General features: G+C 49.7%; 1 protein-coding gene across 1 annotated transcript in view; it reads right to left on the bottom strand.

The window, feature by feature from the left end:
* Positions 1–26,270, bottom strand: part of COL23A1 (collagen type XXIII alpha 1 chain) — a gene marked incomplete at its 5' end in the record, with an annotated part of 269,518 nt that overhangs the window by 32,063 nt on the left and 211,185 nt on the right. Inside the window, 3 exons of the mRNA XM_080924021.1 lie at positions 14,340–14,366; positions 20,141–20,286; positions 23,683–23,727. Of these exons, the coding sequence (XP_080780147.1) occupies positions 14,340–14,366; positions 20,141–20,286; positions 23,683–23,727 (218 nt within the window). The remainder of the gene's footprint in view (positions 1–14,339; positions 14,367–20,140; positions 20,287–23,682; positions 23,728–26,270) is intronic.

Below are 26,270 nucleotides of genomic sequence, written 5' to 3'. Positions count from 1 at the left end.
CACACACACACACACACACACGGTTTCACACTGTAGCCCTGGCTGGCCTAGAATTCACTATGTAGACCAGGCTGTCCTCAAACTCACAGAGATCCACTTTTCTCTGCCTCCAAAATGCCAGGATAAACATGTAAGCCACTACTTCTGGCACCCTTTAAAAAATCATTTGCGGCTGGAGAGATGGCTCAGTGGTTAAGAGCACTTGCTGTTGCTGTAGGGGACCTGGCTTTGGTTCCCAGAACATACATAATGGCTCATAACCTTTGATAACTCCAGTTCCAGTCTTTAAAATAATAAACAAACAAACAAATGAATGAATGGATGAATGAATGAATGTATAAATGTATGTATGTATGTATTGGTTTTTTGAGACAAGGTTTCACTGTATAGCCTTGGCTGTCCTGGAGCTCAGTCTGTGTAGAACAGGCTGGTCTTGAACTCACAGAAATCTGCCTGTTTTTGTCTCCCCAGCACTGGGATTAAAGTTCTGCACCAGCACTGCCCAGTGATTTATTTGATTTTCGATGATGTGTATCTGTACCAACAGAGGCCAGAGAGGACTCTGGAGTTCCAGTTCTTCCCTTCACGCCCCAGTGGGTTGTATCTAAGCAGGGCTCCTGGGAGCCCTCCTGAGATTGGAGAGCAAGCATGGCAAGAGGGTTTCTGCGTCTGGAGGCTCCGCCCCCGGGTTTCTGCGTCTGGAGGCTCCGCCCCCGGGTCAAGCATCAGGCGCTGAGGGCTGTGGGAGCCATCCACCTCATGTTGGGGATGGCAGGGTGGGTGTTTTCTGCTCCAGGGCAAGGATGGATGGAGGTAGTGCAGAGCAGGGTTATCTGAGGGTTGGTCCTTGGTGGTTTCCTCTCAGGACAGGGTTTCTCTGTGTAGCCCTGACTGTCCTGGAACTCACTCTGTAGACCAGGCTGGCTTTGAACTCAAAAGGTCCACCTGCCTCTGCCTCCTGGGTGCTGGGATTTGAAGGTGTACGACACCACTGCCTGGTGGTCCTTCTTAGTTTTTAGAAATTGTATTTATTTATTTGTGTGAGTGTGCGCACACTCATATGGAGATCAGAGTCTGACACTGGTCACCAGTTGTTTCCTTCTGGTTTGTGTGATTTGGGGATTGAACTCTGGTCTTTAGACCTGACAGCGAGTGCCTTTCCTTGATGGACCATCTCTCTGGCCTTTTTTTTTTTTTTTTTTTTTTTTTCTTTAATACAGGCAGATATTGGCCTTGAACCCCTAATGCTCACACCTCCATCTCCCACTGCTAGGATTATGAGTGTGTATTTCTATGTCTGGCTTGAGTGGGTCTTTCTTACTGTGGCAGGAAAAAGCCAAACCAACAAACCGGCAATGTTTAGATGCATACAGAACCACTCCACCCAACCAGAGCTGGGTGCCTGTCTTGCTTTCTAACTGTAATTAATGCTGACAGCTCCTGCCGGGGAAATGGAGCCCTAAAAATGTACTGGGCCCGGGGCTCCTGGATGAGGGGGCTTACCAGGATTATCAGTTCAGGGCCTAGTAATTAAGTCCCCAGATGTTGACGATTCATCAAATTACAAGGCTGGCGGGGTCTGAGGTCTCAGCCGGGGAAGTGTGCATTTCTCTGTGAAGGCTCTGTGAGTCTTGCTTGTCCCAGCCTTGGCTAGGGCTGGCCAGCGGGTGGGAGTGGAGGGCAGCTCCCTCCAGGCAGGTCAGCCCCATATGGTTCTGATTTCTCAGGCCCGGCTGTTTGCATACACATGGGCTACAGTTCTAGTCTGGGTTTTAAACAGTTTCCCAAACTTGAGTTCCCTGCCCCAGGGCAAGGGGAGAAAGGGCCTCAGTGTGGAGGTCCAGCTGTGGCTTGTGCCCGGCTGGTGGCCTGCTGCTCTTTCCAGAGACCCTAGGTCTGGGTACTTTGCAGAGTAGCCTCTGTACCCCAAGTCATAGCAAGCTCTAGACTCACAGGTGTGTCAAGGGGCATGTGGCTGAGGACAGCTATGAATGCAGCCAGGTATAAAATTGTAAACTTACTTAAAACATTCGTATTTTTTTTGAAACGTGTTTATAAGTTGATCACATCATACCCAAGTCTGAACTTTGAAATAGATGTACAGTTGAGGTCTGTGAGAGGGCTCAGAGGGTGAAGGTGCTTGCTGCCAAGCCTGGTGACCCAAGTTCAATTCCTGAAACCCACCTGGTACAAGACAAGAACTGACTGCCACAAACTGTCTCCTCATCTCCATATGTAGACTGTAGCATGCTTCCCGCCTCAAACACACACACACACACACACACACACACACACACACATAAATATTACATATATAGATGATGACATCATTGTGCAATGTCAAAAGCTAGAGGTTTTGTTAAGTAACAACCATGAGATTAAAAAAATAAGAACAAAACCCACTACCACAACAAAAACCCTCAAACCAGCCAAATTGGCAGCCATGCTGAAAAAAAAAAAAAAACCAACAACAACAACAACAACAACAAAAAAAACCAGCAAACCAAACCAAAAAATCCCCCAAACAGACAGTTCACTTTACTCCGCAGACTTTGGAGTTGTCTAGAAAAGCAGGAAGACCTCCCAGCCCCCGGGACTTGCTCTGGTCTGCCTAGGCCTGCGCTGCCTTCTCAGGGTTACAGCCTGAGGGGCCTTGTTTCACTTCTTCCTTTCACATCTGCTAGTTGCCTGGGAGAGTGACCTGCCCGCTCTGCAAGGGCACCGTGTGCAACCCTTGGCCTGGGTCTCTTTCAGCTGTGACAACCCTGAGCCACGGAAGCAGCTGGCTTCTATTTTGTGGCCAGGGCTTGCTCAGTGAGTGGCCCGTGTTGGCTGGAAGCAATTACATCTATGTCCCCATCACATGGCGCGGCTGGAAGAGGAGGCCTTTAAAGGACTAAGCCTTTGAACCGATTCCAAATATCTGCTCACATTTCTTATTCAACCTTTACTGGTATTTGGTGGGGAGGAACATGATTACCTTGTTAGGTATAAGGAAGAATTGTCCCTCTTCAGGGTGAGGGGACAAAGGACCTAGACTTCCAGTGGGTGTGGGAGTGAAGTTTGAGGCCGGGGAGTTAGGCTGTATCTGTCTGAGATGCTCCTGTGTCAAGGAGCACTGGACATAGTGTGCAGGCTGGGGCATCCTTTCAGCACCAGGCAGACTGCTGGCTGGCTCCAGCTCTACTGTGAGCCCAGGGACCAGGGATAGAGTTAGCTCACAGCTGACGGAGGCTCTGGGTGTTCCGTCCCTTCTGGTTCACGGGCGGAGTCGCTGGACCACATCCAGGTCAAGCCTCTGCTTTGCCCTTGGTCTGATGGGGGTGCCTGCTTATGTTCTCCCCTGCCTACCCACACATGATCTCCTAGACTGCTCTCCCTCCTTCTGTTGTGTGCTGCACATGAGGCAGAGCACCCCTCCCCCACGACCCCCAGCTTTCCTACCCCGAGCTGCAGCACAGACCTTCCTTGATCTCTGCAGACAACATAGGCAGAAAAAGTAACAGCACCAGGAAAAAGGCTGGAAACTGTAGCAAATCTGGATTTTCAGCTTTTCTTGACACCTCTGTGAGGATTGTCCTGCACCGACGGATGTGCAGGACTTCATTAGACACCCAGCCTGTCTGGCTCAAGCCCCAGTTCTGTACGCTTTTCTGCTGGTATTTTTTTAAAATTGCTTATATTTATTTACATAGTATATGTATTATTATGTAAAGCTATAATCCTTAGTTATACTACTTATGTATAATTAACATAAAACAAATATGTAAATGAATTAAATTGAATAAAATGATAAAAAATAAACATAAACTAATACATTAACACATGCAAATATAATTGTTATATTCTTATGACATATACTTTATGTATTATTATATTATTTTCTTTACTAGATGATGCTTGTGGGGTGCCAGTGAGCTTTTCAGGAGCTGAACTGTCTCTCTGGTCCTTCTGTTCTCCTGAGCACAACTCTCCTTCCTCCCAGACCAGCCTCCTCTAACTTCCGTCCCTGAACAGTCCAGGGGTGGGAGGATGTGCGGGCTGTGCCCCTGCACCCAGGACTCAAGAACAAGCTGCCGGTTTTTTCTTGGCTGCTCGTGTCTTTTGGGATAGGGACATGGACTGGGCAGGATGGCTCTCCTGGGACTTGGACATCCAAGGAAGAAGCAGTTGACTCCTTAGTGAGGCTAGCTGCCTCAACCAATGACGGCTCCTTATCAGCCTGGCTCTGTCTTGGGGCTCCTGCAACCTCCCCTTTGTCGGACTCAGAAGCCTGCCCCTTTATCACTGACATTAAAGGTGTTTGCTGGTTACCGTTCTGTTTTGAGGAAGGGTTTCATACAGCGTAGGCGAGTACCATCGTGCCAGGCTTTTGCTTCTTTATTTGTTTTGAGACAGAGTTTCTCTGTGTAGCCCCAGCAGTCCGAGACCTTGCCCTGTAGACCAGGCTGGCCTTGAACTCAGAGATCTGTCTCCCACGTACTGGGGATTAAAGGCATGTTTTACCACTGCCCACTTTCATGCTCACTTTGTAGCCTGTTTGCCTAAAATAATCAAGGCCTTGGCTACATTCCCATCCCCCTACTTCATTTTTTTTTTTTTTTTTTTTTTTTTTTTTTTTTTTTTTTTGTTCTTATGGTATACCTCCCTTCCCTGAGGCAGCAGCCCTGATTCCCACCTGATGGGGTTTACAGGTGCTCACAGCGACAAAACCCTCTTGACACTGACCACAGCCTAATGTGAAGGTGGAGCATAGGTGACTTGTGGCTCTTTTTCTGAATTAGTTATAGGCATCTAGGAGGTGAGGGACCCTTGGATGTATTTCTTGCTACATGTGAAACGCCAAACTGCCCCGAGCTGAGAATAAACATTTGTTGAGCAATGTTTACACATGACAGTGATTCCATGAACCAGCAGTACCACTGTCTGAACTATGAACACCTGGGGGCGCCCTTGAGCTGTTTGCTGGGAGCCAGCTCCTGCCGGGCTGTTAAAGCCGGCAAAGCACTTAGGATGCTCACCCAGGCAAAGCTTGCTGCTTGCTAGCCTCAAGGGCTCCCCCTGCTGGACGGAGTGATATTATAGCGACAGGAATTGTCATTCTGATACCCTGTGTGAGTAGTGCCTAGCCCTGGAGCTCCCAGGAGGCATCCACTTGGATCGCCTAATTGCTACTGGGGATGCAGGGAAATATGTTTTATATTTCTGACGGGTGACATATGCCTGAGGTTTCACACGGGGACCCAAAACTCATTAAGTCATGGGGGCTGCAGAAATAGTTTTCTACCCCAACACAGTCTTCTCTCAGTCTTTTCATGACTCATGGCCCAGTTCACGTCTGTGGACAGGTTTATCCATGCAGTAGGCTGTGTGTGGGGAAATGAGAGGAGCCAGCCAATGCACAGTCTGCAGGTACCACTCTAGGACTGTGGCGACCAGCAAGCGGATAGCCCGCCCTCCTCTGCTGTTTCCTCTTCCAGAGTGACATGTGGGCAGGAGAGGGTGTGTGGCCCTGGAGCCTGAGTAAAGGACCCAAATCTCAGGCCTCCCTGACCGCCTGTGGTCGTCTCCTTTCCTTGGCTGCCTCCCATGGGACATTATGGGAAACTGAGGAATAGATAGACAATGGCCGGACTCCAGAAGTACCTGTTTTGTTCTGCCTGGGGGGAGAAGGCTGGAGGAAGCAGTAGGGAGGCCCTCTTCTGCAAACCCAGCTGTCTCTGTCTTTGAGGTTCCAATCTGGGGACTATTATGGGGGACTCAGGAAGTGGGCGTTCACCCCTCCTCCCTCTGCCCAGCATCTTGGGGGCTGGGAGCCGCCCTGCAGGGGTCAGATGGGAATGAGCCAGGGGATGTTAGAATTTAAGAAAGCACATGAATTTGGGGGGTATTACAGATGAATCATTTAACTAATTACATTTTTACAATCAAAGCTGTTTTTGAACTGAAGAGTGTAAGGAAGCGTATGAGTGCGGTGTTCATGGTTTTTTCTTTTTTTCTTTTCTTTTCTTTTCTTTTTTTTTTTTTTTTGTTCGCATGATTAATTCCAAACAGTCCAATTGAGTTATTCACTTGGAAATTGGTCCCAGGCTGGGGCCCTGTCTCGAAGACCACATTTCAGCCCCGAGCTTACTCTGTCCTTTGGGACCTCAGCTGTCGATACCCCATGACTGAAGTTGGAGGCTTCGCAGGTCCTGCCTCCCTGGGTACTGTGAGTTTAACCAGACCGTGCCTGCGGGTGGTGTTCAGCCCTGGGAGATGCCCCAGTGAAGGTCTCTGATTCTAGTGGGACCTGCCTCATTCCCCGAGAAGATCTGATTCCTCATTAAAACTTTTATTGTATTTATTTATTGTGTGCCGTGTGGGTGAGAGTGCTGTGGTAATTACTTGAAGGTCAGAGGACAACTCCCAGGAGTCAGTTTTCTCTTTCCATCATGGGGGTCCTGGAGAGTGAACTCAGTGGTCAGGCTTCGTGGCAAACACCTTTAGCTGCTGAGCCATATAGCAGGTCCCCGATCCTAACAGAAGGCTTTTACCCAGGGCCAGCCTCATTTCCTGGCAACTCTTCTATCTCAGTTTTCAATTCTATCTTTGTCAATAAACAACTGTAGACTTCTCCTGGTCAGACTCCTCCTTCCTTCTGCCTCTGCCCTGCAGACAGGAGACCTTTAAAATATGTGGTGGGAGAAAAGCACCATTTAGAATGTTGGTCATCAGAAGTGCTTCCGGAGGCTGGAGGTAGAGCTCAGCGGAAGACTGTCTAGTGTGCAATTAAAATCTATTTTCAATCTTTAGCACTGCCACACACACACACATACACACACACACACACACACACACACACACACACACACATTCACACTTGCAGGCTCAGTGGCAAACGTTTGTAATCCTAGCACTTGCAAGGTGAGGGCAGAAAGACCAGGAATTCAAAGGCATCTTGGCTATGCAGGAAATTCAAGGCCAGCCTGGGCTACATGGAGCATTTGCACACACAAGATCAGAAAACTTAAGACAGGACTCAATTCTAACTGAAGTTCACACAGGACTCATACGTACTCATACATAGAGCCCAAAGGTCAGCTTATTTTATACTAATTATTTAACTTTCGATGTTTTGAGACCAGTCTAAGCTGACTTAGAATTCTCTATGAAGCACTTGGATTGGAGCTATGTGTCATGGTGTTGTGTTCTTGTGTGTGTGTGTGTGTGTGTGTGTGTGTGTGTGTGTGTGTGTGTGGGCTCGAGGCTGATGTTGGGAAGCAGTCTTTCCAGGTCATTCTTCCCCTTCATTCACTGAGGCAGTGTCTTAAGGAAATCCCGGAGCCCACCAGTGTGCAATGCGGCTGGTCTAGAGAGCCAGGCTGCCCTGGCGGTCCTGTGTCTACGCTCTGAAGCTAGGATTGCAGCTGGCCTACCACCCTCAGCTGGCATTTCCGTGCGTTCTGGGAATCTGAACTCTGCAAGCTCTTGAGACAAGTGGTCAAGCTCTTTGACCACTGAGCCACCTCCTCAGCCCCTACCCCTGTGCTGTGACTATCACAGGCCAGGTGTGGGATTTTCCACTTGTGACATCCTGTTGATGTCACAAGCTTCTGATTGGGGATATCTCAGAGTTCTGGCTCAGAGAGGGTCAACCACGCAGATCTGCCCAGAATTTTACAGGGACTTGCAGAGTTCCAGTCTCATCTGGAAGGCGGGCACAGGGGCTGGCTGGGCTACACTCAGCATCTCTCTCTTTCCCAGTCCACTGTTCACAATCGCCCCATGTGGCCTGGTCTCTCCCTTCGTGCACACTGCTGTGCCTGCTTGGCATGGGACGCCTGTGCCTTAAACAGTAGGCGTGGAAGACGGAGCTACCTCCGCTGTGTGCACAGGGAACATGAGCGGTGCAGAAGCTGGGTGATCTGTCTGAGAGAACACTGTGTCTGGAGGTGCTGAGGTGGAGCTGATTTGTAAGCGGAGGGAGGTATAGCAGAGACGTTGAAGAACAGAGAACAGCAGGGCCCGGGGTAGGGGGGATTCATAGAGGTGAGAGCCGGACGCCATGCCACTGAGTGCTCTGGAAGAGAAGCTCAAGGCCCTACCCCAATCTTAGACTTCAAGCCTCCAGGACTGGGGGCTGCATAAGCCCTCCCCTCCCCCCTCACTCTTTCACTTGTATACCTACTTATGTATGCATATGTGTGGAGGACAGAGGGTAAAGTTGCTTCAGGGGCACACGGATGGCTTCAAGGGTGCCCTGTGACAGTTCAGGAAGTGTGGGACTTGGGGGATCTTTGCTCCCCACTGCCAGTCTACAAGGTCCTATGTCATGCAGCCCCTGGACTACAGCATTCCTCCTCCTTTTTAGGAGTTAATTTTTACTTATGTGTATGCGTGTGTCTCACAAGTTTATGTGCACCGTGTTATGAGCCACGGATGCCCTGACCCTGGAGTTATGGGGGGTTGTGAGCTGTCTTATACTGGGAACTTAATCCGGGTCCTCTGCAAGAGCAGCCATTACTGCTGGGCCATCTCTCCAGCCCCCCGGACACCTTTCCCCTCCCACCCCCTCTGTCATTTGCTTTCTCTATCCATCCATCCTGGCCGCAGCTGGCTCTTAGCACATGAAGCTTGCTCTAAACTCCATGATCTTCTGTTTTCCTCTGTGGAGAGCGCTCGCCCCTCAGATCTCTGCATCTTGTCATCGAAGGCTCAGCTCAAAGGTCATTTTGTCCTTCTGAAATATTTGATCCAAATCACAGAACTCGCTGTGCACCCACCAACACCCTCACCGAACCCTCCTATCTTCCCTTCTGGTGCATTCCCCTGTGTTAAGGACTGTTTACAGCCTTCAGAAGGCAGGTGAGAAGCCAGAGAACCATGGAAGCTCAATGCCGAGGGTGAAGAAAACAAAAAGTCTAAAGAAGAGCAAAGGTTTGTTTGTAGTGACGTGAAGGCCAGTTCTGTGTTTTTGTGTAAAGGGTGAGAGGTGGAGGCAAGCTTGAGCCCTGAGTGACAGATAAGTCATTGTCACCTTAGAAGCTACACACATCTCAAGATGAAAAAAGGGACGTGGGAAACACTTTCAGGATGACTCTATGGTGTCCAGATGGCCTCTCTCCCATCCCCAGGTGTTTAAGGCTGTGACTGGGTTTGGTTTAACTTTGTGCCTTCCCTGCCCAACGTATGATATCAAGCCTGTGTATGAGATGCTGGGATACTTTAACACATAAAATCTGATCAATCCCCCAAGATTCTGGAATACCACACCTGAGGATCCTTTGCTCCCCCCCGCCTCCCCTCCCCCGCAGTTGATTCACAAAGCTCAGCGCTCAGAACTCCCCCTTTGCTGATTGCTAGTTTCTTGGTTGCCCCATTCAGTTTCAAACTCTATACTTGCAATTCCAAATTTTACCACTAGGTGTCAGGCAAACACAAAGTTTAACAAGTAGGTCTGGTCTCAAGACTTCTAACTAGGCCTTTAATCCCAGCATTAGGGAGGTAGAGGCAGGAAGATCTCTGAGTTTGAGACCAGTTTGGCCTACAGAGTGAATTTCAGGACAGCCAGGGCTACACAGTGAAATCCTGACTTGTAAAACAAAACAAAACAAAACGACAGAAAGAGAACTTGTCATGAAAACACACCCTAAATTAAAACATGGCACATACATATATAGATGGATATTTAAAAACTTATCATATTGAAATAAATTCGAAGTATGATAATACCCACAGTTGGCCAGAGTTTTGAGAACCATGCTGTGCTCATGCTCTGTTGGTGGGAATGTAAATGAGGGTGGCCTCCCAGAGGGCAATTTGGCAAAGCACATCAAAAGCCTTCAACATGTGCAAACCCTTTGGTGCAACAATTGGACTTATAGACATTTATTGTATGGAGATAATCACAGAAACAAGCCTTTCCTTACTCCCAGGATGTTGACTATAAGGATAAAAAATTGCCCATATAAATAATATGACTTAGAGATGGGCTAAATAAAATGATACATGGGATGAGATACTATGTAGCCATTGCTATTATTTAGTGATGGGGAGTGCCTCATGATATTTCAAGTGACAGAGAGAAGCTTGTCCCTATAGCGGGAGTGCCTCATGATATTTCAAGTGACAGAGAAAAGCTTGTCCCTATACCGGGAGTGCCGCATGATATTTCAAGTGACAGAAGTGTGTCCCTATAGCCTTGTTTTTATTTATTTATTTATTTTAATAGTGGAAGTATTCGAACAAAGCTGCTTGTAAAAATGCTAGACAAACAACATGAAAATAGTGAGTTTATTGTCTGTGGATGGGAGGAGGAGGATCGGTTTTTCACTTTTTTGGGTGCCTTTCTCTGTCTTCTAAATGTTCTGTGATAGACACAATGCATTCATTGCAACTGTAAGGTCCTGTTAACAAGCCCTTGGGGGGCACAAAGCCTCTGTTCAGGAAGGGCATGGAGACAGTGACCCCTTGAGTCCATAACCTGCCTCACAGATGTGGGTGGCCCCTGTTGCCCGTCCCTTGGCCACTTCTACGGGTTGCACATATGGACCTCGTTTCAGCCGGGGGGGGGGGGGTGAGCGTAGACAGCACAGGCCGGGGATCCCCCCCACAGCCTTTTGCTTCAGCTTTCCTTGTTCTTTCTTCCCGCTAGGAACTACCCCCCCATCCCCTGCGTCCTAAAGTTTGCCAACAAAGTAAACACAGCTTCTAAGATTCCCTCAAACAAAAACACCAGCACTGAGCTGCAGCGAGCGGCAAAACAGCTGCTCCTAAAACTGATCGCTTATTACATCATCATCATCTCTCCATCTCTCCATCATCTGTCTGCTCGTCTGTCCATCCATCCATCTGTCCATCCATCCATCCATCCCCCCACCCACCTTCTCTCTCTCTCTCTCCATTCATCCATCCATCCATCCATCCATCCCCCCACCCACCTTCTCTCTCTCTCTCTCTCTCCATCCACCCATCCACCCACCCATCAATCTGATCTGTCTATCTATCTGTCTGTCTGTCTATGTGCACATGTCCATATGTGTATGTGCGAAGGCATCCACATACCACAGTTATGTATATGGGAAGTAAGTATGTACTTCAGCTTTGTGGAGTTTGCTCTCTTAATCCACCCTTTATATGGAATTCCGGGAGTCAGGCTTGTATGGTAAGTGCCTTACCCACTGAGCCATCTTACTAGCCTGTCTTTTCCATTCTAAAAAAAATTATGTATTTAAATAGTTTTTTGACATTCCCTTTATTTTAAGTACAGGAGAGTTTAGTGTGTTTGTATGTATGGGTGCCCGATGTGTGGAGGTCAGAAGTGGGCACTGGGCCCTCGGGAAGAACAAACGCTCTTAACTGCTGAGCCTTCAGAACATTTCTATTTGTTTTTGAGGTGGGGTTTCATGTAGCCCAGGCTAACCTCAACCTCAGTATGTAGCTAAAAATGACTTTGGACTTCTGACTCTCCTGCCTCTGCTTCCCAAGTGTTGGCATTCCAGGTGTACATCGACATGCGTTTCAAGGACTCAGGGTGGTTGCTTCAGTCCTGCAAACAGGAAGTGGGGACAGCTGGCCTGCTGGGCCTTCACTGATTTGCTTCCTAGAGAAATTACCTGCACCAGGACACAGGGTCCCTTGAGCTCCTGGCTCATGCATCCTTATTCCTGCCCCCATCCCAGAATTCACAGATCCCACTGTGGGCCAAGTTTGGAGCTAGACATCTGTCTACACCTCACATTTAATCCCCACAATCCCTGATGGCCCCATCAGATGACATTGACTTGCTGTGACCAGCATGTCCTGGGTGCCCCTTGTGCATCTCGAGTCACTAGAACCCCAGCTCCTGAGGAAAGAACAGGAAGGAGCCTGAGGTTTAGGGACACTTGGGGGTGGGGTTTCCTATTCTAGCATCTTAGCTATAGCCAGTGGCAGAGATGGATTCAGACCTGCACCTTAACCTCTCGCTTAGTTTCCTGCCATCTCTCCTTTGCCCTAGACCAGGGAAGGAAGCAGGGATAAGAGGTGCAGTGAGAGAAGAAGCCTTTGCAGACCACCCGGTAGCTGTTTAGAACAAATCCCTGCCCCTTATGCAGGAATAAATGAATTTCATCACCAGCCAATGGCGCTGCTGTTCTCAGCCAGTGGAGAGGGCTCCTGGGTCAGTGTAAAACAGCAGAGACTTCCCACTCCCTTTGGGCCTTGCATGTGCAGAGACACTCAACTTTTAAAAGTTTGCTTTGTTATTTTTGCAATGGTGGGGACAGGGCTTGGGGTTTGGGATCTGGTTCTTCCCGGGTAGCCTAAGTGCCATGGGTTAAGACAATCCTGCAACCATCTGGCTGTAGCAGGGAGCTGCAGCCCCATATCTGCTCTGACTGGGTAGGGGTGTGTGTGGTGTGTGTGATGGTTTGTATATGCTTGGCTCAGGGAGTGGCACTATTTGGAGGTGTGACCTTGTTGGAGGAGGTGTGTCACTGTGAGCATGGGTTTAAGACCCTCATCCCAGCTGCCTGGAAGTCAGTCTTGCGCTAGCAGCCTTCAGATGAAGATGTTAAACTCTCAACTCCCCCTGCACCATGCCTGCCTGGGTGCCAATATGTTCCCACTTTGATGATAATGAACTGAACCTCTGAACCTCTAAGCCAGCCCAGATTAAATGCTGTTTTTATGAGAGTTGCCTTGGTCATGGTGTCTGTTCACAGCAGTAAAACCCTAACTAAGTAATACAAGGGGTGTAGGGGGAGGTGGGAGAGGACCACAGGGCTCTGTAACACACTGTTTCTAGCCAGGATGGGTTGTTAAAATGGATGGAGCAGGTACTTTAAAAACTATGGTATTTTCAATTGACAGTGGGGCAGGAGAGAATCTGTACTTAAAGAGAAACCTCAAGGTGGGTGGGCATGTCTTTCAAGGCCCCCAGGACTTGGAGGTTTTTGCTAGAAGGATTCTAGTCTTCCCAAGTTAGTAATACCCAAGTGGGGATATACCCCAGCCAAATTCCTGAGACCCTTGCATCCCTGGGGAGGGGTCAGAGTGAGAACTTGACTGTTCCCTGATCAGAAGGAATTCTGGGTTGGGTAGCCCTGCTCTGTGAGCTGTCGCATTTCAGTCACATTTCATGCAGAGCCCCACTTTCTCGTCTGAGAGGTTAGACTGCCTTTTGGGGAAACTGCCTCACTTACCCAGGAGACTCCAAAGGGGCCTGGACCCAGCACAGCTTTGCTTTGGGCTCAATATCAATGTGTACAAACAGCCCTTTCAAGTCCTGGAGAGCTGTACGTGACCCATTTTGTAAGTTATGCAGAACTGTCACCTGTTGGGTCTCATTTAGCCTCAATTCCCATACTTTGTTTGAGGACTTAATTATCTCATTCACAGAGGAGGAAATGAAGGCTCAGAGAGGGTATGTGCCTTCCCTGGGGTCACCAAGCTATGAAACTGTAGGTTTGGAATCAAGCCAGGTCTCCTTGGCACTCTAGGTTAGACCGCTTTTCTCACCTCCCGGGATTCATGCCCTGCAGGACCGAGGACCACAGCATCATTGCCAGCCAGTTCTGAGACAGCTCTCGAAACCAGTCACCATTTCTCTCCCTGCATCCTCCTCTCTGAAGGCACGGAACAAATCCCTGCATGTGAGACGCCCCGAGCTCTGTTCTACAGGCTTCGTCAATCTCCCTACTGTTTAATTAATTAATTAGTTAATTAAATAATTAATCAATGACGAGGCAAAATCTTATTCTGTAGATCAGGCTGGCCTCAAAACTCATGGTGGTCATCCTCAGCTACACCTCACCACAGCTGCTTGGTCCCTGATAGTCCCAGGGCATCTATTCTTCTGGATGCCACTGTCACCCCTTAATCTTGGCAAGGCCCAGGCGGCAGCAGGGTCACCCCAACTTCTTGTCTCTGATCTGATACTCACTTGGCCTGGGCAGGGACATTAACCCCAAATTCACACTAATTTTTTTGAGGTTCTCATAGACACCAAACCAGAAGTAGCCGGCTCCCTCATTCTGAGTGGTAAGATCATAGGGTGTCCCTGACACTGGGTAGAGGTAGAGCAGTGTCCCTCAGGAGGGCAGGGCCCAGCCAGGCCATGGCTTGAGGCTCAGCGGATACTCAAGGCTGCAGGGAGAACTGTTTTTTGGTAGCCTATCGCTCAGCCTGGGAAGCTGGGGCCCACCCAGAGCGCACACAGATCCTTCCACAGAAAGAAAACGGCCCAGCTACCGAGGTGCACAGGAGGAGGAGGGCGGGGCTACAGTGCAGTCAAGATTCTAGAGGAGAATGTCAAGGTTCAGGAGAGCATCAGATTAAGGAGAAGGCAGAGAGAGAACAAAAAAATGTCAAATTACCGGGTAGCCATCTCGTCCCGCTTGCCCCTGTGGTGATTAATAAGCCATTAACAGTCAGAGTTTGGGCAGAAAACTGTATGGAAATGTTACAACTGTCCGGCCACACACCCCTGCTCTCTGCATGGTACTAGGGGACTAACACTGATGGCTGTCGTGTGCTGGGTCGGGGGTGATGCTGGGTCTGGTGGGTCAGAAGGACAACCACCTTCTATCAGCAGCCATGGGGAAGGGGCTGTGGGCCTTCATCAGAGCCACCAAGGTACTACTATGCCCACATGTGTCCCCCCCATGTCAGTCCTGGCATAAGACTGTGGTCACATAGGACTGGAAGGAGGTGTCACAACCACTATGACCAAACCAGGGACTGAAAATGTCCTTTACACAGGAGCTGTCAGCTCATCCTTGTTTCTACTGGAACGGATCGAGCTGAGAAGGTTCTAGAGAAGCTAGAGATATGGGGGACATGCACCGCCACTGTCTGTTTCTCTGTCCCCAGCCCAGGTTAGGCCTGCTTAAGGCTACAGACGCCTACCCGACAGTGTCCCACCACATGGGTATCCCCTCCCCCTCCAAGCCCCTTGCAGCGGCAGCTTAAATTTTCCTGCTTGCTTAACCCATTTGCTATTTTAACAGCTGAGCCAGCTACAAACCCATGCCTTAGTCTCTGTGTTTTGTATTTCCACAGGTTTGTACAGGCTGACTCCAAGGGGCCTCCGGGAACACTTTACCAGGAAGTTCACTTGTGGCCAAAATCCTACACATTTCGGTTGGCCTGCCTTTCCTTTGGCTCAAACTGATGCTACATGTGCAGAGAAGGCAGATTCTGAAGGGTGCTGATGGGGGTTTGGGGGCCACGTGAATCATGGGAATAGGAGTCAGAGCAATGTGGCTCATCTGAAAATAATTCCTTTGGAAGGTTAAATTTGGCTCCAGTTGACTGTTCACGTGCTTGAATGGGTGCACAGGGCTTTATCTGGCCCTGAAAATCCACCCAGAGGAATCAAAGAGAAAGGGAGAGTCCCAGGGCCACTGAGTCGCTGCCATCAAAGCAGCCTCTATGTGGCCAAGGTGGGAGCCTCTCTGAGCTTTCCTTCACACCCTCTTAGACGCAGCAGCATTTTTACTCCTGGTGCCGCCTCAGCACCTCTGCCAGCCAGGCTCACCAGGTCCCAGCTGGGAGCAAGACAAACTGACTAAGAAGAAGAAAGAACTCCAGGGTCCAGTGACCAGGCCCGGTTTTGTCTTGGGGCTACTGTCTGATGCCCTTCGCTGAAGCACAGGAAATTAAAAAAAAAAAAAAAATTAAAATATCGGCGGGCAGAGAAAGAACCGGAGATAAGCTGTCACATTTTTGTACGCAAAGCTGAACCAAAGATTTGGGGAGGAGTCACCAGATTCATAGGAGCTCCCTTGAAAAGCTGGTCTAGAATGTTCTAGTGGGCAAGGAAAGCACAGGGATTTCCTTTACTGTTTAAAAACGAATCCAGCTTCTGTCTGGGATGGACCCCTTTTCACTTGTTTATTTCCCAGACAGAAAATATGTAGCCCAGGCTAGCCTCAGCATCCCTATACAGCCAAAGATGGCCACTATCATCCTGCTTTTCCTTCCCAAATACTGGGGTTGTAGGTGTACATCATTACGCAGGGTTTTATGTGGTACTGGGTTCAAATCCAGGGCATCCATCCAGACAAGCCCCTCTGCCAGTTGAGCTACATTCTGACCTTTCTCTTTGTTTTTAAGGCAAACACCTTTTTGACCGAAATTCACTTTCAGGAGTTGAATTAATGGAGAGAACCAAATAAATGTCTTATCTTTCAGGAGCACAGCACAGCCCGAGACACTTACTGGAGAGCCTGCAAAACACAAACACAAGAGCCACCGTCAGCACAGCCTGGCCACTGCCCACCTCATCAACTCTGGGCTTCAGTGGGGGTCACAGTATTGCCCACAGTGGCTCTGTAAACAAGGGTCAGCCACAGAGCCAAGATGAGAAACTTTTGTCCTCAGAGGGGCCTGGGTGGCCATGTTGGAGACAGTGATGCTTCTCACATGCTTGGGTTCATGTGTTCGGTTCATGAGGCTCTGCGTGTTCATACCTGTTACATTCTGTAAAGCTAAATCTGAGTTCGATCTTGCTTTCCAGGGGGCAGGTTTTGGGTTTTACCATGGAGGAGGGAGATAAAGAGGAGAAAGCACTTTGGCTATAGAGAAGGGTTGGGGTGAAGACATGCAGTGTATATGCTTGGGCAGAGCTGGGGTGGGTCACCACAGCCAGCTCCGGGGTTAGATGTGCACAAGGAGACTGAAGGGACAGTGTAGAGCGGGGTTTCCTCACCTGGTGGCTGTTACCTCACAACTATAACCTTGTTACTATTATGAATCATAGTGTAAATGTCCGAATGCAGGCACATACTGATATGTGGCCCCCAAAGGGGTTGTGACACACCGGTTGAGAATTGCTGGTATCAATTAAGGGGCAGGGTAATCTGGAAGATGGTCTCTCAGCTCCCCAAAGCAATGTCCCTGCCACAAATGCATGCTTCTAGCACACCAGTAACCCCTCTGTTCTCATCACACCCCAGACCCCACCCTGTAGGGTGAGGCTGCAAGCAGGCACCCCTCGGCAGACACTGGAAGAAGGGGTAAACCTGCCTGGCCAACAGAGAGCCGGGAGCCTTGTGGGTGAGGAAGGGCCGCAGTAGTGAGGACAGTGGGAAGGGCCCCGCCTGGCAGACTGCTCTCCTCAGACCACTCAAGGATACAACAGGACTCAGGAGAAGCACAGGAATCGCCAAGGATGTAGCTGGGGGCCAATCCTGGCAGGTTCAGGAAGGGGCTCAGCTGGGTCTTGGGGGCAGGGAGAGAAAAGCAGGGATAGAGCTCACTTCCAAATCTCTGGGCTTTTCCTGAGATGAGGGGGGAGTAGGGGAGGGAAGAACAGCCAAGCACAAGGGCTCCGTGCTCTGGGCAGCCAGGGGTCACTGAAGAATTCAACATGGATGAAGGCTGCAAGAGGGACCAGGGTAGACCCGAGGGTGTGCCGCAGCAGTCCCTGGCAGGCCCCAGCAGTGGCGGTAGGAAGAGGTAAGAAGATGTAGACACTTGGCAAACAGGAGAGATAGGACTTTCGGATCAATGGGCTGGTGGGAGAGGATGAAGGGAAGGAGAGACGGCCAGGGTTTGAGTGGCGAGTGGATACGTGAAGACTCCCACCAGTGGTGATACAGAGACCGTGCTTCCCCTGAGTCTGGCTGGGCCAAACAGGCACGGTCAGCATAGATCCTGAACGTACAGTGATTGACCTTGTTCCTGTCTTCCAGAGAAGACAAACACCATTAGAGAGACCCAGTAACCTTCCCGAGAACATATGAACGTGCCTGCTCCTGTCCACATGCCTGCCCCTGGGCCCGCCCTCCTGTACGGATCTCTGCCAATCAAGGCCAGCTTCCTCCTCTGCCTTTCCCCGAGTGACTGACAGCTATCCTGATGCCCAGCTCCGCCCAGCTCCGTGTCTGGCAGGCACACACACTCAAACAGGCACTCCAGAGAAAGGCAGAAGCTGCCTGTTGGGCCAGCGCCTCTGCTAAAACCCTTTGCTCGTGACTTTGTTCTATAGTTTACTGGGCTGGCACGGCCGCTGGAGGCAGATTCTATGGTCTGTAGCAAGTGGGTGACTCAGGAGAGATGGCTTGGGAGGGCCGTGGCTTAGGTCTTCCAGGGTTCCCTGCTCACACACTGAGTCTAGTTCAGGTCCCCCAATTGACCCTTGGTGCCCCCACCCCTGAGCCTGGCTCCACCATGTATTTTGCTCTCTGACCCTTAGGCACACAGCTTTCAAACATATGTTCTAAGCCCCAGAATATGGGAGCAATTAAACAAGAGCCAGATGACTTACCCCGAGGAAGTAGGAGGTTTGGAAATTCTCAGGACTGTCTACAAAGTGGCTGTGGCCTGTCAGGGCTTCCCAATCTGGGAGCCATGTTCGTCCACACCTTGGGGGGTAGGAGGACTGGCTGCCTGGGTGGGTGAGCTGCCTGTTCGGCGCTGACAGGTGGGTGGCGGGTCTGGGAGCCCATCCTCTCCATCTGAGCTTTTGGCTCCCCCGGGGTCAGTCATTTCCCTAATGTCTCCCAAAGGTACGCTTGATCTTCCTGCAGAGTATTTTTGTTAGCATACCAGGATGGCCCACACAGTGGAGGTGGTGGCTGCCCTTGTGGCCTGAGTGTGCTAGAGTCCCTGTTCCCAGCCCCACAACCGTTACTGTTGTCCTGGACTCTGTTCATCTGCCCGGGCTGCTCTCCCTGCTGTGACACCTCAGCCGGGATCTGTATTCTACAATCCAAACACATCCCTGCAGGAGCTCATGAACCTTCTGCTGTGTTTCTCAAGACTTTCTAGGGGATGGAGTGACCCAGGCGCATTTAGACTGAGTTCATGCACAGATGGGCTAAGGCTGGAGCAAACTCAGAGGTAGTGTGAGCTGAAGAGGGGGAAAGTGAGGTAGAAGCTTATGTCTCTGAATTATCCATGTTTGCCTTTCTTTCTGGGTAGTGGGGAGGACTGAAGAAGATGCTTAGTGGGCGTGTATGTGTGTGTGTGTGTGTGTGCACAAGCATTCACTCATGTGTGCGAAGAAGATGCTTAGTGGGCGTGTGTGTGTGTGTGTGTGTGTGTGTGTGTGTGTGTGCACAAGCATTCACTCATGTGTGCGTGTCCACAAAAGACACAAGAATAGCCATAGCACAGATAAACATAAGCTGAGGCTGGAATTATAGCACACTCTCTCACATGCATGCAAGCACATCTCACACACACACACATACACACACATGCACATACATACACACATGCACACACACATACACATGCACACACACACACATACTCACGCTATCTCTCTCTCACACACATACTCACACACACTCTCTCTCTCACACACATGCACATAGACCTCAGGGCAAAGAAGAGCAACTGTCAGTTTTCTACTGTGTGATTTCACATTGAGGAACCGGTGGCCCCAAGCATGGCCGGACTACAGATGGAAGATGCTCTCATTTGAAACACACTCTAGAGAGGCCTCCAGCCTTTTAGCCAAAATGGGAACACTGGGTACAAAATCTCATCTCTGGAATTCAGGGTCACACAAACTTGCCTGGGGAAGGAGGTTGGAGCAGGCAATTAATTATACCAGACATGCTTCCCGGTTGCAAACCACCGGGGAGTAGGTGAGGGATCCATTCTATTCGGACCAGCTGGACCTATGATGACTGGAGGTCCAGGAGGATGCTGTCCTGGGACAGGTTCTCATTAGGATTGGAGACACCAAGGGTGGCAGGCGTGTTTGTAGTAGGACAGTATTCGAGTCAGATCCTGTCCCAGCATTCCAGAAGAGCCTGCCTTGTATACTATAGGGTGACAATGTCAGGATATGCATGTGTGGGGGGCCGTCTAGAAATAAGCACCAGGCTCACCCAAAGTCAACCAGAGAGGGACGTCTGCTTTATGTGGCTCTCACCGGCTCTGACAGGAAGGACAGACCACCTCACAGGAGGGAGGGCTGCAGAAGGGACGTGTTGCCTTGGTTAGCAGCTGACCTTAGACAAGATAGTGTTTCCCTTGGAGTCTTGCTTGCTGGTCTGCAGAATTAGGGTAAGGACATGTTCTCCTCTTGCCGTCCTCGGGGATCATGGGAAACGCAGGATTCTGAAGGGCTCAGTATAGAGCTGCAGGTGTGCACGGGCGGGCGAGCCACGAGTGTTACTCTTTACACACCTTGCTTTTCTGAGACAGGCTCTCTCACTGTCTCGGGCTCGCTGATTTCGCTGTATTTTTCTCTGGGGCGGTCGGACTCCGTTCTCTTCTCACAGGTGAAACTGCTCCGTGTGTATTGGCCGCACCTTGTTCTACCCACTGTGGAGGCTCCAGGCTGCCCGTGTACCTCAGCGGCTGTGAAAAGTGTTAAGAGGAGCAGGGGTGCAGATGTCCCCCCACAACGTGACATCACATCTGGTGTGTATGCCCACAGGCAGGATAGTTGGGCTGTATAACTCTGAGGAAGCTTCATATTGATTTCCACTGAGGCACGTCCTCTAACACTGGGTGGAGACTCCCCTTTCTCGCTGTCTTCCGTCCTTTTGATAACAGCTGTTCTATGGATTGAGGTGACGTAGCTAACGGTTCTGACTTGTTATCACCTGATGATTAGTGATGCAGACATTTCCCCTGTTGCACAGTTTTGCTTTTGTTAAGTTTTTCTCTCCCTCTTCTTTTGAGACAGGCTTGCCTGGAACTCACTACTCGTTCCAAACTAGCCTTGAACTTGGAATCAGCCTGTTTCAGTCTCCCCAGTGCTGGGATTACGGGGTCTGCCACACCCAGAGGCTGCTGGCCATTCGCATGCCTTCTTTAGAGAAATGTCTTTTTTTAGATCTGTATCCTTTTGTGTGTATGTGTTCACATGTGTGCAGGTGCACATGTGTGCGTTTGTACATGTGTATGTGTGTGTGCAGAAGTCAAGCTCAAGTCTCTTTGCTCAGTCAATACCCGTAGTGTTTTAGAAACATGGCTTCTTCATTGGCCTATGTGTACGGATGCTTGTCCCTCATTCTCCAAAGCTGGCCAGCCAGCCGCAGTCTCTCTGGTTGTTTCCGTCTCTCCAACACTGAGGTTACACCACCGTGGCACTTTATGGGGTACTGAGGACCAAGCGTGGTTCCTCAGGCTTGAGCTGCAAGAGCTTTACTGATCGAACCATCTTTTCCCACCCCTCCTCTAATGAGTTTTTGAGTGAACTGAGGGACATTATATTTTGTCCTTAAAAGGGTGACAGTGTTTCTCATCTCCTTCCAAAAGGCATGTCAGTGAGTGGATAGTGAAAGGCAAGGAAACCTGTCACAAAGGAAGAAGACAAGGTCTGAAAGATGGGGTGCGCACTGGGCAGGACACTCAGTGTGTCATTACACACAGGCACAAGAAAGGGAGCTGCATCCTAGAGTTCAGCACAGGCCCCCCTTCAGCTGCTGGGAGTGCGGCATTCAGGGAAGGATGGAGGGCACTTCTCCCAGTGAACTCTGGGAATTTATGGAGGCCTTCTGTAAAGGGAAAAGAAGTCCAGGCCTAGCTCCCAGGAGAAGAGTGTGGAGCATCCACTGAGCACGTGCTGGCTTTCCCAGGTCACAGGCAGCCCAGGGTCCTCTTGGTGGTGGGTCCCTCTGGCCCCCAGTTCCTCACAATCTGTGGTGTTGTTTAAGGGATGATTGTGTGTTCATTGGCACATGTGTTTACATGCTGGATGCTGGAGGCGGGTGTGGCCCCAGCTCCACCATGTGTTTACAAAATGCTTTGTGTCGGAGCTACCTGAGTTTGATTTTTGAGGAGAAAGAGAAAAGAATACGCAGTAAGAGCTCAGGGAGAGAAAAAATGGGTGACATGTTGGGGAGGGTGACATGTTGGGGAGGGTGACATGTTGGGGAGGGTGACATGTTGGGGGCGGGGCAGGTGGTGAGTGTTGAAGGTGGCTGTGGCCGTGGGGACAGGGAAGGCAACAGAGATCAGAGATAAACTAAGAGATGGAGAGGAACTTGGTATGGGGAAGGGAGGGATGGGGACTCTGCACAGGAAGCAAGGATGTTGTCTCGCTGTGATGGCAAGCCGAAGGGGAGACCTGGGATGATGCTGTGTTCAGAGGGGCACCAAACATAATCTCTGGAGCCAGAGGCAGGGAGAAAGGCATCATCGGTGTTCTGGGAAGTTGGGGACACAGGAGTTGGCGGGTTTAGGGAAAGAGGAGATGTGAGGACCAAGGGAAGAGTCATTTAAGAGGTGAGTGGACCCAAGAGGTCGAGATTAGTAACATGCCTGTGGGAATCGGCTCAGGGGAGCTGGAAACACCCAGGGTTGGAGAGGCCCTGGCAGTGCGGTTCCAGGACAGCGAGGAGAAAGCAGCTCTCTCAGCAATTAATGCATGTTCACGGGATCACACAGGCGAGAAGCATTTTCTCGAAGCAGCACTAGCCGTCTAGGGAGAATGAACTCCAACTAACTATCCGTAATCAATCTATTACACTTAAGAATAGAATTGTACAGTCCTTAGGCAGCAAATGTGTCATCTGACTCACAGAGTTTGTGCCAGTCTAACCCACAGCCCTGAGTGTTTCTCTTACGTATATGTATCTAGTGTCCTGAGACTCGTTCAGTTGATCTGAGATTATTGACATCCACACATGGCACATGTCCCCTATTCTTGAACCAGTACAAATGAACACCAAAAGGGATGTGGGCACATGAGTGTTTTAACTGGGGGCACTGACTGCTCTTCCAGAGGTCCTGAGTTCAATTCCCAGCAACCACGTGGTGACTCACAACCATCTGTAATGGGGTCTGATGCCCTTTTCTGGTGAGTCTGAAGACAACTACTGTGGACTCATAAAATAAATAAATAAATAAATATTTTAAAAAATGAGTGTTTAAATTGACTTAAAAGCAAGCATGTGTGTGTGTGTGTGTGTGTGTGTGTGTGTGTGTGTGTAGGATGTACATGGGAGTGCAGTACCCACAGAGGCCAGAAGAGGGCATCAGATCCTCTAAAGCTGGACATGTGGTTATGAGCCACCGGATGTAGGTGCTGGGAACCAAACTCAGGTCCTTTGTAGGAACAGCAAGTGCTCTTAACCATTGAAACCATTTCTCCAGTTTCCTGATGTTTTTCTTGATAGCTGAATAAGAAAGAAAGGAGGGATGACTACTTTGGCCAAGTTGATGTCAGATGTAGGAAAGCAAACAGAAGGGGTAGATGCTTCTTGGGGGGAGAGTGGTTAAAATTTGGGTAGGGGGAGGGCAAACTGTGAGGAACTCTGTAGAGTAAGTTCAGTTGGATGCAGTGAACGCAATGGAAGGAAGGTGGCTGTGGGGACAGGGAAGCCTGGGGTTTGCAGGAGGAAGGTGGTGAAACCGTAGCTTGATGGCTGGGCCAAAGGTAGAAGAGGCAGGGTCTGGGAAGGAGCTGAGATGTGCAGGAAACGGTGTCCTGAGGACCGTCCCATGGCAGAGAGCTGGCTGGCAGGGTCTCTGTCTGCTGACATAGGGGGCTGCTGCTTCAGAATGGGTGATCAAGAACTGAGTTTCCAAGGCTGGTGGGTTCAGGGAGGATGCTGAGGACACATGGTATCTAGATTGGGGTGCCAAGAAGCAAGGAAGCCAAGAAGAAGTGGTATGAGGCATGGTGGCCCAGAGATAGAAGAAAGATATGACCCAGGACCTTTATGGTTGGCACCTCCATCTGGGACCATGGTCCATGGTGTGCTACTCAGCTTTGGCTTAGGAACTAAGAAAACCAGGACTCACCAGGGTCTCCTCTTCGTCCAGGCTTGCCACGCCGTCCAGGGGGACCTAGGCAGGAAAACAAGGATGGGTTCATTGAGAAGGATGGCCAGGGTATTTGCACATGACCTCTACCTGCCACTTCCTACCACTAGGGGAGTGATTGAACCCATGTCCACAGAGCACCCTGGGAGCCTGCCTGAGCCTGGTGGAGGCAGACTGGTGGAGAGGGTCCCTCTCGCTTTTGCCACGCCCCGTCTTTGCTCTTCCAGGCCCCACTGCACACTCTTCCCCATCCTGCCAGTCATTTACCCATTCCTAGGTCCTCTCCAAGCCATGAGGTGCTCCGGTGACACCTGCCATGGGAGAGCTTGCAGAGGGTAGGCTTTAGACTTGGGGGAGAGACAAAGCTGAGGGCGCACATTTTTCTCACAGAGCCCCGTCCCCTAATGCTTTGCAGTGTTCTATAAAATGAAACAAGTCCCACACAGTAAAAGCCAATGCTGTCACAGTCAGGATACTACAGGTTAAATGTGGCAACCACAGGCACTGTGCTGCTCCTTCAACTTCTTTTCACAACTCACTTGAACCGTCACCCTTCAACCCCTGGGAGCTATTCACGCCTGTGGCCCACAGACAAGTCACTTAATTTTTTTTTTTTTTTTGTTGATTCAGGCCTTCTTCCATGTCTAAGCCTCTTTCAGTTTACATGGCCCTCCACCCTTGTCAGTCTCCAGACATGAACAATCTGGATATATGTAAAACAAAAACAAAAACAAAAACAAGAAGGCTCCAAGTTACAGGCCAGCTTTGTGCCCGAGTCTGAGGTCCTCACATTTGGTTGCTCAGTGACAATGGGGTCTGAGGTACTTGCAGAAGCCACTGTGAACATCATCTGTGTCCCCCTGTCCTGGGCTCTGCGTTCTTGTCCTCTTGAGTGTGATTGTTCTGCACAGACCAAAAGCTGATAAGTCAATTATCTTTTCTTTCTCTCTCTCTCTCTCTCTCTCTCTCTCTCTCTCTCTCCTTCCTTTCCTCCTTTCCTCCCTCCCCCTTCCTTCTTTCCTTCCTTCCTTTCTCTCTCTCCCTCCCCCTTCCTTCCTTTCTTCCTTCCTTTCTCTCTCTCTCCCTCCCTCTTCCTTCCTTCCTTTCTTCCTTCCTTCCTTCATTTCTTCCTTTCTTTCTCTCTTCCTCCATCCCTCCCCCTTTCTTTCTTTTTTTCTCTCTTTCTTTCCTTCCTTCCTCCCTTTCTTTCTGAGGCAGAGGGAGGTGGGTTTTTATAAGTACCAGACCAGCATGTCTACATAGTGATAACATGTCTTGAAAAACAAAGAAACAAACAAAAAACAAATACAAACAACCTGAGACACCAAAACCAATGGTTATTTATGTGACTGTGTGTGTGTGAGTGTATGCACACATATGGGGAAGAACTTACAGGGGCCAGGAGAGAGCCCCAGAAGAGTTTGGAGTTATAGGCAGTTGTAAGCAGCTGATGTGGGTGCTGGTAACGAATTTCGATTGTCTATTAGAGCTGTAAGCCCTCTTAACTGCTGAGCTATGTCTCTAGTCCCTTGGTTGAATTTTGCAAATGGCGTTTGTCCTAGTCAGGGTTACTATTGCTGCAATGAAACACCATGACCAAAAGCAAGTTGGGGAGGAAAGGGTTTATTTGGCTTACACTTCCACATCACTGCTCATCGCTGAAGGAAGTCAGAACAGACCCTCAAGCCAGGATAGGAACCTTGGGGCAGGAGCTGATGCTGAGGCCATGGAGGGATGCTGCTCACTGGTTTGCTCCTCATGGCTTGCTCAGCCTGCTTTCTTATATAACCCAAGGCCCATGGATGGTACCACCCATGATGAGCTGGGTCCTCCCCCATCAGTCACTAATTAAGCAAATACCCTACAGGCTTGCCTGCAGCCTGATCTTATGGAGGCTTTTTCCTCACTTGAGGGTCCCCCCTCTCAGATGACTCTAGCTTGTATCAAGTTGACAAGACTCTCCCCGCACAGTATTTTGTATCTGTTGGTTTTCCTGCTCACTGCATGCCAGTGTATGCTGGTGGGGCTGGTACCAATTAGCGACAGAGTATGACTGACTTTCTTCAAAGTCAACATCAAAAGTCCTCAAGAATTCTCCTAACAACTACGGGGGAGATGCAGAACTTGGGCATCAGTGAAGTCTAGGCTAGGTAGAGCAGCTCCTGGCAAAATTAGCATTTGTATATGTTATGGGTAATACTTGCTGTCAACTTGACAGGATCTAGAGTCACTTGGCTGCTAAAAAGTGGAATACTACTCAGCTATTAAGAATGAGGACATCCTGAGTTTTGCAGGCAAATGGGCTGAACTAGAAAATACCGTCCTGAATGAGGTAACTCAGACCCAAAAGGACATGCATGGTATGTACTCACTGATAAGTGGATATTCACCCAAAAAGGTACAGAATATGCAAGATACAGTCCACAGAACTCAAAAAGGCCAACAAGCTGAAGGGCTCAAATGGGGACATCTCAGTCCCACTTGGGAGGGAGAAGAAAGCAACTACAATCGTCAAGGGAGGGAGGGACCTGGGAGAGAAAGGGAACGGGGTTGGGGAGAGGGAAACA

The sequence above is a fragment of the Micromys minutus genome (assembly GCF_963924665.1).
Source record: "Micromys minutus genome assembly, chromosome: 10".
Taxonomy (NCBI): Eukaryota; Metazoa; Chordata; class Mammalia; order Rodentia; family Muridae; genus Micromys; species Micromys minutus.
The sequence above is the reverse complement of the archived record's forward strand: the minus strand, read 5'-3'. Positions and strand labels throughout refer to the sequence as shown.